This window comes from Bos indicus, chromosome 8 (genome assembly GCF_029378745.1).
Source record: "Bos indicus isolate NIAB-ARS_2022 breed Sahiwal x Tharparkar chromosome 8, NIAB-ARS_B.indTharparkar_mat_pri_1.0, whole genome shotgun sequence".
NCBI lineage: Eukaryota > Metazoa > Chordata > Mammalia > Artiodactyla > Bovidae > Bos > Bos indicus.
Window position 1 is genome coordinate 27,043,841 of NC_091767.1, and position 13,422 is coordinate 27,057,262.

General features: G+C 35.2%; 1 protein-coding gene across 5 annotated transcripts in view; it reads right to left on the reverse strand.

Annotated features, from left to right (window-relative positions):
* The window catches only part of CNTLN (centlein), a 352,381-nt gene that overhangs the window by 207,083 nt on the left and 131,876 nt on the right, over positions 1–13,422 (reverse strand). For all 5 annotated transcript variants that reach the window (XM_019965900.2, XM_070794501.1, XM_070794502.1 and 2 more), the window contains one exon: positions 2,628–2,761. In XM_019965900.2, coding sequence (XP_019821459.2) covers positions 2,628–2,761 — 134 coding nt within the window. The remainder of the gene's footprint in view (positions 1–2,627; positions 2,762–13,422) is intronic.

The following is a 13,422-nucleotide window of genomic DNA, read 5'->3' on the forward strand; positions in this document are numbered from 1 at the left end:
AGTCACTCAGTCGTGTCTGACTCTTCACGACCCCATGAATTGCAGCACGCCAGGCCTCCCTGTCCATCACCAACTCCCAGAGTTCACTCAAACTCACATCCATCGAGTCGGTGATGCCATCCAGCCATCTCATCCTCTGTTGTCCCCTTTTCATCCTGCCCCCAATCCCTCCCAGCATCAGAGTCTTCCATAGGTGCATGGATTTATCTCTGGGCTTTCTATTTTGTTTCATTGATCTATATTTCTATCTTTGTGCCAGTACCACACTGTCTTTATGACTGTGGCTTTGTAGTATAGCCTGAAGTCAGGCAGGTTGTTTCCTCCAGTTCCATTCTTCTTTCTCAAGATTGCTTTGGCTATTTGAGGTTTTTTGTACTTCCATACAAATTGTGAAATTATTTGTTCTAGTTCTGTGAAAAATACCGTTGGTAGCTTGATAGGGATTGCACTGAATCTACAGATCGCTGTCGGTAGTATACTTATTTTTACTATATTGATTCTTCCAATCCATGAACATGGTATATTTCTCCATCTATTTGTGTCCTCTTTGATTTCTTTCATAGTTTTCTATGTTTCATAGTTTTCTATATATAGGTCTTTTTTTTCTTTAGGTAGATATATTCCTAAGTATTTTATTCTTTTCACTGCAATGGTGAATGGCATTGTTTCCTTAATTTCTCTTTCTGTTTTCTCATTGTAAGTGTATAGGAATGCAAGGGATTTCTGTGTGTTGATTTTACATCCTGCAACTTTACTATACTCATTGATTAGCTCTAGTAATTTTCTGGTGGAGTCTTTAGGGTTTTCTATGTAGATGATCATGTCATCTGCAAACAGTGAGAGTTTTACTTCTTCTTTTCCAATCTGGATTCCTTTTATTTATTTATTTTTTCTGCTCTGCTGTGGCCAAAACTTCCAAAACTATGTTGAATAGTAGTGGTCAAAGTGGGCACCCTTGTCTTATTCCTGACTTTAGGGGAAATGCTTTCAATTTTTCACCATTGAGGATAATGTTTGCTGTGGGTTTGTCATATATAGCTTTTATTATGTTGAGGTATGTTCCTTCTATTCCTGCTTTCTGGAGAGTTTTTATCATAAGTGGATGTTGAATTTTGTCAAAAGCTTTCTCTGCATCTATTGAGATAATCATATGGTTTTTATCTTTCAATTTGTGAATGTGGTGTATTACATTGATTGATTTGTGGATATTAAAGAATCCTTGCATTCCTGGGATAAAGCCCACTTGGTCATGATGTATGATCTTTTTAATATGTTGTTGGATTCTGTTTGCTGGAATTTTGTTAAGAATTTTTGCATCTATGTTCATCAGTGATATTGGCCTGTAGCTTTCTTTTTGGGGGGCATCTTTGTCAGGTTTTGGTATGAGGGTGATGGTGGCCTCATAGAATGAGTTTGGAAGTTTACCTTCCTCTGCAATTTTCTGGAAGAGTTTGAGTAACATAGGTGTTAGCTCTACTCTTAATTTTTGGTAGAATTCAGCTGTGAAGCCGTCTAGTCCTCGGCTTTTGTTTGCTGGAAGATTTCTGATTACAGTTTCGATTTCCGTGCTTGTGATGGGTCTGTTAAGATTTCTACTTCTTCCTGGTTCAGTTTTGGAAAGTTACACTTTTCTAAGAATTTGTCCATTTATATATGTCATATATATATATATGACATATATATATGGACATTTATATATGACATATATAAACATAATACATATATTATGTATATAAATATATTACATATTTTACATGTAGCACCAGAAACTGAAATTGTGCTTATACAAGTATGTGATAAACATTGTGATTTAAATAGCTTAAAATTTAAAATGTACACATGCATATACATGTGTATACATGTATGACATTTATGTATATGTATATGTGTATATACTTTTATGATTTTTTCTAACACTATTTTCTGATGCAGGTCATTATAAAATAAATTAATAGGTAGTTTAAAATCTTTCAAAACATTTAAAAACACAAGTTTTTCAAGTACTTCCACTTTATAAGCAGTACTATAAAATTAAATATTTTGATATAGAAAAAGTATTTCACAAACTAAAACTATTTAGCATATGTGCTTCTCTGGTGGCTCAGATGGTAAAGAATCTGCCTGCAGTATGGGAGACCTAGGTTTGATTCCTTGGTGGAGAAGATCCTCTGGAGGAGGGCATGGCAACCTGCTCCAGTATTCTTGCCTGGAGAATCCCGAAGGACAGAGGAGCCTGGAAGGCTACAGTCCATGGGGCTGCAAAGAGTTGGACATGACTGAGCAACTAAGCACAACACAAAATAAGAAGTCAAAACTGGATTACTCATTTATTACTCACTGTAATAATAATGAATATTATATAATGCAAGGGTAAAAATTTTATAAGGAAACTATGAATGAATGAATACATCTGAAACAGGGATACTCTTTGTGCATGCTTTTTCCAACCCTGTGGAACCTCCAACTGTCCCACTTAATTCCAGATAGTTCCAATACACAAACGTAGGTCTCACAGAAGACAAACACTGTTGTCATTCTGGAGTGTTAACAATAAATATAAAAATGCTGGCATTCTGCATAACTAAGGACATTTCTACAACATTAAATTAAGGAGTCAGAGTACTTGCCTGACCAAGGTAATATCCATATCCTTCTGCATAAGTTCTGTCTGTTTATTATTCAGCTCTAATGATAGTGCATTATATTTACTCTGTGATACTTCAATTTCTTGCCTTGCTTCAATTAAATTGTCTTCAAAGGCCTAAAAATAGAGCATTCATATCACAATCAAATATAATAAATATTAAATAAATAAAAGTCTGTCATATTTAACTCAAAAAAATACACAAAATAAGTGAAAAATTAATAGTGTTTTCAATTTTACTTTTTTTTTCATTTAATTAAAAGAATGTTAGTACAATCAAAGAAACTTTATATCAGTCACAGGTCATTTTTTTCAGAAACTGTAAAAATAACATGGTCTCCTGGTGTGAAAGTTAAGAATCTAAAGCAAATAAAATTGAAAATCTATGTAGAAATTTACTTATTAAAATTTCAATAAAGGAAGGACTGTACAACAAAAAGGTTGCTAATTACATGAACAAAAAAAGAACTCATTAACTTAAATATTGGAGAAGGCAATGGCACCCCACTCCAGTACTCTTTCCTGGAAAATCCCATGGACGGAGGAGCCTGGTAGGCTCCAGTCCACGGGGTTGCTAAGAGTTGGGCACGACTGAGCGACTTCACTTTCACTTTTCACTTTCATGCATTGGAGAAGGAAATGGCAACCCACGCCAGTGTTCTTGCCTAGAGAATCCCAGGGACAGAGGAGCCTGGTGGGCTGCCGTCTATGGGGTCACACAGAGTCGGACTTAAATATTACTCAATAGCCGATATTTCATTATTGCCTTAATTTTAAATGCAGATACATAAACACACTCAGAGAAGAAAAAAATGGTGCAGCAAAAAAATAATAATAATAAGTTTATAATGTTTCAGATTCAAATCATGCTGAGTTCACTTACTGTGGTGAAAGTTCACCTAAAGTTCTTCAAACCTTGCCTTTTCCTCATGATAATTTTGTAAACTGTGTTTTCACTTTGAAACAATTTTAAAATTGATGTTACTTTTTTTCAAAAATATAAAATCTAAATTATTTTCATAAAGTATTAAATAAATATTTTATCTAAAACTAGAAAGTGAAAAAGTGAACATCGCTCAGTCGTGTCTGACTCTTTGCAAACCAATGGACTATACAGTCCATGGAATTCTCCAGGCCAGAATACTGGAGTGGGTAGCCTTGCCCTTCTCCAGGGGATCTTCCCAATTCAGGGATCAAACCAGATCTTTCACATTGCAGGCAGATTCTTTACCAGCTGAGCCACAAGGGAAGCCCAAGAATACTGGAGTGGGTGGCCTATCCCTTCTCCAGTGATCTTCTGGACCCAGGAATTGAACCCAGGGTCTCCTGTGTTGCAGGTGGATACTTTACCAACTGAGCTATCAAAAATACATCATACATTCATTATTTCCAATCCAAAACTGAGCAACAAATTTTAGGTCAAGCACTAAAAATCTATTATACTCTAGAAATGCTCTCATACTCCATATATTCACTGTGTAGTAACTTGAATGAATTTTTGAAGAGAAAAATACTGGGTTTTAGCCAAGATAACACTGCAAGTACATGCGTATTTCATTTTATCATGTTTCCTTTTATTGCACTTCACTGATACTGCATTTTTTTTTTACAAATTGAAGGACTGTGGCAATTTTTCGTCAAGTCTATCAATGTAATTTTTCCAACATTTGCTCACTTCATATCTCTGTTACACTTTGGTAATTCAACTCTTTCATTATTATTATATTTGGTACGGTGATCTGTGATGAATGATATTTGATGTTACTACAACTTACTTCTTCCCTCTTGGCTCAGACAGTAAAGAATCCACCTGTGGATTACAGAACACCTGGGTTCAGTCCCTGGGTTGAGAAGATCCCCTGGAGGAGGGCATGGCAACTCACTCCAATATTCTTGCCTGGAGAATCCCATGAACAGAGGAGTCTGGTGGGCTACAATCCATGGGATCGCAAAGAGTCAGTCATAACTAAGAGACTAAGCACAGCACTACAACTTCCTAAAGGCTCAGATGATGGTTAGACTTCTTTAGGAATAAAGTGTTTTAAAATAAGGTTTGTAAATTGTTGCTTTAGACATAATGCTTGCACACTTAACAGACTACAGTATAGCATAAATATAACATTTATATGCATTGGGAAACCAAAAAATTTGTGTAACTTACTTCACTGCAATATTCACTTTATTGTGGCAGTCTGGAACCAAACCCAAAACATCTCTGAGGTATACCTGTACTTCTTAAATTCCCATTTATTAGAAAAGAGTAATTGTATATATATATATATATTATACATATATACATACATACATATAATATATATGTAATATATGTATAATATATATACATACATATAATATATGTAATATATGTGTCTAATATACATACATACATATAATATATATGTAATATATATGTATAATATATATAATTACATATTATACATATATATTACATATATATATATATATACACACAATTACTCTTTTCTAATAAATGGGAATTTAAGAAGTACAGGTATATATATATATATATATATATATATATATATATCAGTAGGTTTGTGGATGGATGGAAGAAAGAGATAGAGAGACAGAAGGAAAGACAGGAGGAAAGGGAGGCAAGAGAAGGGATGAAGTGGCTAATCCTTTTTATCCAGTTCACACCCCCCACACACACACACACAACTTTCTCCAGTAAAGCACTACTCTGTTCTCTGAATTTATGGATTTGTTTCTGTTTATTTATTTTATTTTTGTCTTTTTATATTCTACAAATCAGTGAAATCATACGGTGTTTTTCTTTCTCCATTAGACTGCCTTACTTACATAATAACCTCAAGGTTCATCCGTATTGTCACAAATGGTAAGATTTCATGTTTTTGACAGCTGAGTCGTATTCTACTGTGTGTGTGTGTACATATGCACATATGTATACCATATCTTCTTTATCCATTCATTGGCTGATACAGACTCAGGTTGTTTTCATATCTTAGCTATTATAAACAGTGCCACAATGAACATAGTGGTACATATCTTTTTTAATTAGTGCCTTTGTGTTCTTTAAACAAATACCCAGAAGCAGGATAGCTGAATCATATGGCAGTTCTATTCTTAACTTTTTGAAATCTCCATACTGTTTTCCACAGTGGCTGCCAATTTACATTCCCAACAAGAAATATAAGACTTCCCTTTTCTCAACATCCTTAACAGTACTTATTATTTCTTTTATTTTGAAAAAGAGCTATTCTACAAGGAGTGAGGTGATACCTCACTGTAGTTTTGATTTGCATTTCTGTAATAATTAGTGATGTTGATCAACTTTTCATATGCCTGTTGTCCATATATACGTCTTCCTGGAGAAAATGTTTATTTGGGTAGTTTGTCCATTTTTAACTGGGTTGTTTATATCTTGTTGAGTTGTATGAGTTCTGTATATTTTTAGATTTTATCCTTTATCAAATATATCATTTGTAGATATCTTTTACATTCAGTACATTGTCTTTCATTTGTAGATGGTATCATTTGCTATGCAAAAGCTTTTTAGGATGATGTAGTTCAGTTAAGTTGCTCAGTCGTATCCAACTCTTTGCGACCCCATGAACTGCAGCATGCCAGGCCCCCCTGTCCATCACCAACTCCCAGAGTTTACCCAAACTCATGTCCATTGAGTCAATGATGCCATCTAACCATCTCATCCTCTGTCATCCCCTTCTCCTCCTGCCTTCAATCTTTCCCAACATCAGGGTCTTTCAAATGAGTCAGCGCTTCGCATCAGGTGGCCAAAATATTGGAGTTTGAGCTTCAACATCAGTCCTTCCAATGAACACCCAGGACTGACCTCCTTTAGGATGGACTGGTTGGATCTCCTTGCAGTCCAAGGGACTCTCAAGAGTCTTCTCCAACACCACTGTTCAAAAGCATCAATTTTTCTGTGCTCAGCTTTCTTTATAGTCCAACTCTCACATCCATACATGACTACTGGAAAAACCATAGCCTTGACCAGATGGACCTTCAGTACAATTTATTTTTGCTTTTACTTCCCTTACCTGAAAAGACATATCCAGAATGACATTGCTAAGACCAGTGTCAAAGAGCATACCACCCAAGTTATCCTCGAAGTTTTATGATTTCATGACTTACATTTAAAATTTTAATCCACTTTTCTTTTTTGTGTGTATGGTATGAGACAGTGGTCTAGTTTCACTTTTTTTTTCCTCCATGTGGCTGTCCAGGCTTCCCAACATCATCTATTGAAAAGGCTATCCTTTTTCCATTGTATTTTCATTGTTCCTTTGTTGTCTATTAATTGCCTGTATAAGTGTGTGTTTATTTCTGGGTTCTAAATTCTATTCCACCGATGTATGTGTCTGTTTCTCTGAAAATACCATCCTGTTTTGATTACTATGGCTTTGTAGTCTAGGTGAAATCATGGACTGTGATACCAATAGCTTTGTTGTTTTTTCTCAGGATTGCTTTAGCTATTCAAGGTCTTTAGTGGTTCCATTATAAATTTAAGAAATTTTTGTTGTTTGTGTCAAAAATGTCCTTGTGATTTTGAAATGGATTGAATTGAACTTATATATTTTTAGGTCATATGGATATTTTAACAATGTTAATCATTCCAACTCATAGGCAAAGAATATTTTTTAATTTATGTATTTTTTCCAATTTCTTAACAATGTTCAGGTCTTTTATACCTTTGGTTTAATTTATTCCTAAGTATTTCATTCTTTTGTTTTGATTATAAATAAAACTGGTTTTCTTCATTTCTCTTTCTACTAGATCTTTGTTCACATATATAAATGCAACACAGGTTTGTATGTTGATTTTGTACCCTGCCACTCTGTCATATTTATTTTTTCTAATAGCTTTTTTTGTAGAGTTTTTTCTTTATCATTTTATAAAATCATGTCATCCACAAACAGTGACACTTTTACTTCTTTCTTTCCATTTGGACTCCTTTTATTTCTTTTTCTTGCCTAATTGCTCTTGTTAGGACTTCCAATATTATGTTGAATAACAGTGGCAAGAGTAGCCTTTGTTCTGGTCCTGATGTTAGAGACAGAACTTTTAGTTTTTCACCATTGAGTATGATGTTAGATGTGGATTTGTCATTTACAACTTTATTATGATGAGGTATGTCATTTTTATAACCATTTAGTTGAGAGGTGTTTTTTTTTAATCACAAATGAGCACTGAATCTTGTCAAATGCCTTTTTTGCATTTATTGAGATAATTATGATTTTCATCCTTCATTTTGTTAATGTGATATCCTATTGATTGATCTGCAGATGTTGAAACTTCTTTATATCCTGGGATAAATCCCACTTGATCATGGTGATGATTCTTTTAATGTACTGTTTTACTTGACTTGCTAATACTTTAATTCAGAAATTTTGCATCTATGTTCATCAGAGATATTGGCCTGTAATTTTCTTTTTCTGTGTGTTGTCTTTATGTGGTTTTTGTATAAGAGTGGAGTTAGCCTCATAAAATGAGTTAGGAATCATAATCCCCTCTTCAGTTTTTCGGAAGAGTCTGAGAAGAATAGATACTAAATCTTCTTTGAATGGTTGGCAGAATTTATCTGTGAAGTCATCCAGATCTGGAGAGCTTTCTGATTATCGTTTCAATTTCTTTACAGTGATATGGTCTATTAAGATTTTCTATTTCTTCATGATTCGATCTTGGAAGTTGTATAATTCTAAGAATTTGTCCATTTCATCTAGTTTGTTCAATTTGTTGGCATAGAGCTGTTCATAATATTCTCTTACAATCCTTCATATTTCTGTGGTATTCATTGTTATGTCTCCTCACTCATTTCTATATTTTCTAGAGTTTTGTCTTTTTTTTTCCTTAAAGAGTATAACTAAAGATTTGCTGATTTTATCTTTTCAAGGAGCTATCTAATTTCATTGATCTTTTTTCCTACTGTCTTTTTATTCTCCATTTAATTGATTTCCCAGGTGGTTTACTGGTTTCAATATACGGTTTAAACTTGAGAAAAGTTCCATGTGTACTTGAGAAGAATATGCATTTTGCTGCACTTGGACTGAATATCCTGAACAAATCTATCCAATCCATCTGGTCTAATGCATCATTTAAGACCGTTGTATCATTGTTGAATTTTGTCTGGATGAACTATCCGTCAATGTAAATTGGGTATTGAAGTCCCCTACTATTGTGTTACAGTCAATTGCTCCTTTTAGGCTTGTTAGTAACTGTTTCACATACACTCTGGTGCTTTCTATGTTAGATATGTGTGTGTGTGTGTGTGTGTGTGTGTGTTGTATCTTCTTGATGAATGGTCCCCTTTATCATTATATACTGTTCAATTTCGTCTCATTACTTTTTTTGACTTCAAGTATATTTTGTCTGATATGAGTATGTCTACATCAACTTCCTTTGAATATCATCTGCTTGGAGTATCATATTCAATCCCTTCACTTTGACCTTGCATTTGTCTTTAGAACTGAGGTGAGTCTTCTAGAGACAGCATATAGTCTTATTTTTTAATGCATCCGGTTACTCTGTGTCTTTTGACTGGTGAATTCAATCCATTACATGAATTATAATTGATAGATGAAAACTAAGTACTGCCATTTTACTTTTTGTTTTCTGGTTGTTTTATATCTCCATCATTTCTTTTACTTTGTATTTATGTCTGCTGTTTTGGTTTGCTGGTTTTCTGTGATGCTTTTCTCGTTTATTCTTTGTTCATTTTCATGTCTCTGCTGTAGATTTATATTTTGTGTTTACTGTGGGTTTGGTATAAAATATCTCAGTGGTTAAAAATCCTCTTTTTTTCTGTTGATAGCATCTTCATTTATGTCTATGGATTACATCCTTTTCCTCTTCCCTTTTGTTTTTACTGTCTCAAATTATCCCTTTATATGTTCTGACTTTTTACCAAACTGCAAGTGGCTATAGTTATTCTTTCCCCTTTAATGTTTCTGCTATAATACAGTATTTAGAAGCCTATTCAAATAGAGTTAAGTTTTTCTGATTCTATTTATCCCCCTGCTAAAATACGTGTACCCTTGCCTTTTTATTTCTGATAGAAGAACACTTTTCAACATTTCTTGTACAACAGGTCTAGTTTTGATGAACTCCCTGAGCTTTTACATGTCTTGGAAAACCTTTATTTCTCCTTCATAGCTAAATAACTCTGCTGGATAGAGTACTCTTGGGTAAGAGTTCTTGTCTTTCAGTATTTTGAACTTGTTATTCCAATCCCTCCAGACTGTAGGATTTCTACTGAGAAATCTCCTGAGAGCCTTAAAGAGGTTCCCCTGGAGGTTGCGTTCAATTCAGTTCAGTCACTCAATAGTGTCTTTGCGACCCCATGGACTGCAGCATGCCAAGCCTTCCTGTCCATCACCAACTCCCGGAGTTTACTCAAACTCATGTCTATTGAGTCAGTGATGACATCCAACCATCTCATCCTCTGCTGTCCCGTTCTCCTCCTGCCTTCAATCTTTCCCAACATGAGGGTCTTTTCAAATGAGTCAGCTCTCTGCATCAGGTGGCCAAAGTATTAAGAGTTTCAGCTTCAACATCAGTCCTTCCAGTGAGCATTCAGGACTGATTTCCTTTAGGATGGACTGGTTGGATCTCCTTGAAGTCCAAGGGACTCTCAAGAGTCTTCTCCAACACCACAGTTCAAAAGCATCAATTCTTCTGCGCTCAGCTTTCTTTATAGTCCAACTCTCACATCCATACATGACTACTGGAAAAACCATAGCTTTGACTAGACGGACCTTTGCTGGCAAAGTAACATCTCTGCTTTTTAATATGCTGTCTAGATTGGCCATGGTAGATTACCATCCTTTTCTTTTTCCTGGCTGAATTTCAAAATTTTGTCATTGACTTTTGAAAATTTAATAAAATGTGTCTTAGACAAGGTTTTTGCATTGAGGTAATTATTCTCTTAGCCTCCTGGTCTTGTATACCCAGTTCTTTCCCTCCTCTTTGGGAGGCTCTTAGCTATCACAGATAAATTTTCTGCTCCCTTCTCCTTCTTTTCTCCTTCTGGTATACCCATTACCCTAATGTTGCCCTTCTAAAAGAGTTGAATAACTATTTTAGAATCTTCTCATTTTTTCATATCTCAATCCTTTTTCTTCTTCTACTACATTATTTCTTAATTTCCATCTTTGAGCTCACTAATTATCTCTTCACTATGATCTGCTCTGTATCCAGCACTTTATAATGCATTCCTCATATCATTTACTGAGTTCTTAAGTTCTATAATTTCTGTTTCTTTTTTAGTTTTAAAATCTTTGGTAAAGTATTCCTTCTGTTCATTAACTTTATTCCTGAGCTCAATGAACTACCTTTCTGAATTTTGTGTTAACTAGTTGAGTTTCTTCATGACAGCTATTTTGAATTCTCTATCAATCAGGTTGCAATGCTCCGTGATTTTTAAGCTTAGTTTCTGGGGAATTGTCATTTTCTTTTTGTGGTAAAGTGTTACTGTGGTTTTTCATGGTGCTCGATCAGTTTTTCCTCTGCTGACACATAGAAGTAGGGAACACCTTTCTGCTTTACTCTAACAATTCAACAGGTCAGAAATTAGAAGTCTTTCTTTTAATTTCCAGTAGGTGGTGATATAATACAAGTTTTGGGCTTCTCTTACTTGAGATGCCTCTGGGTGTATCTGAGAGTCTGCATTTTCCATGCTCCTCTGCCTCTGTGTGGCCCTGTGCCTTCATTATTGTTTCTCGTGTCTCTAGGGTCGTTGGTGCCCTGCTTCCACAAGTGTCATAGTTGCTGCTGCCTGGGGCACTGGGATGGTGGGCTATTCCCTCATATCTGGGATCCTGAATTGCAGGTTGCACAACGATGAGGGAAGAGGCAGGAGGAGGCAGGGTCCTGCAGATGCCTCCATGGTATCCAGTGTTATAACTTTCCTGTGGGTGACTCTGTGGTGTCCAGTGCTGTAATTTTCCTGCGGGTACCTCTGTAGCATTCAGTATCGTAAGCTGCACTGCTGCAGATGTGCAAGTGAAGGGCAAGAGTAAGGCCTCACTATCACTGCTGCCCAGTTTCTTGTGGCTGCAGGCACCACTGTGGCCAGGAAGATAGCATCATGTGCATCACCTCCTCTGTCACTGTCAGATTCTCTGAGATTGTGGGCACAGGTGCTGGTGTTGATAGACCAGGACTGCAAGCATGCCTCCACTGTTCCCTTCGTTCTGTATCCTCCATATTTTCCAATCCAACCATCTTTACTGCACAGATATGCAGAATTCTCCAGCATCCTGATGTACTGAACACAGACATCTTTGTTGTGCTGTGGATGTTTTAGTAGTTGTATATTGAAGGTGAAAGACATAGATAGCTTTTCATTTGTGATGGTGCTAACTTTACAGAATATAACTTTAAATGTACATTTTTCAACCAAAAACTTATAACATGCAAGAAAGAGACAAGCATCATTCATAAAACGGAAAGAAACCAGGCAACAGATACTGTCCATGAGAAAATTCAGATACCAGATTTCAAATAGATTTCAAGAGACATTATAAGTATACTTAAAAAGCAAAAGAAAATCATGCTTTTAAAAGTACCATATCTTTTTCAAAACAGTAAAATGACAGTCTTATCCAATAGCAAATACCAAAAAAAGTATATATTTTAAAACATTCAAATGGAAGATCTGGTACTAAAAAAGTGACTAAAATGAAAAAAAAATATATATATATTAACCTTACCAGAATAGCTCAACTTTTAATATGAATTGGTAGGAATAAGAACAAAAAATTTGAAGATATATCAAAAAATAATAAAAATGAATAGACACAGAGAAATAATGGGACATAATCAGAAGGAGAGGCAATAGAATAAGGAACAGAAAAAATACTCCAAGAAATAATGGCTGAAAACTACCAAACAATGATGAAAAACATTAATCTATACATCCAAGAAACACTACAAACTCTCTAAGTACTATATATAAACAGAGATGATCATGAATAGACACATCATGGTCAAAATGCTAAAAGCCAAAGACAAGGAGAATCTGTTAGAAACCAAAAGAGAAAATGACTCATTATTTCCAATACACTTCAATAATATTAGCAACTGACTTTTCTTCAAAAATAATGGAGACTACAGACAGAGATAGCATATTAAAAATGCTCAAAGAAAAACACTGCCAACACAGATTACTATATCCAGTAATACTATATATCTAGAATACCATAGCTGGATAGAGTATCCAGAATACTATATCTATTGCCAACAGGAATACTATATCCAGTAATAGTATATCCAGTAAAAATACTAACCCATTTATAAACGAAGGCAATGAGTAACACTTGCATAATGCTGAGTATGTAGCTCCGAGCACTCTTGCCTGAAAAAACTTGCAAAAAATAGTAGAAACTGTCCAAAACCAATGTTGGAAAACTCAAAATTTTACAATAATAAAGAAAACGTTGAACCAAGAAAAAGGTAACTTAAAAAATGGATAAAATATTCTTGAATTTTTTATAAGGCCTTCCAAAGCTTATTCTCAGTACACTCAGTTCAGTTCAGTTCAGTCGTTCAGTCGTGTCCAACTCTCTGCAACCCCATGAATCGCAGCACACCAGGCCTCCCTGTCCATCAGCAACTCACGGAGTTTACTCAAACTAATGTCCATCGAGTCGGTAATGCCATCCAGCCATCTCATCCTCTATTGTCCCCTTCTCCTCCTGCCCCCAATCCCTCCCAGCATCAGAGTCTTTTCCAATGAGTCAACTCTTCCCATGAGGTGGCCAAAGTATTAGAGTTTC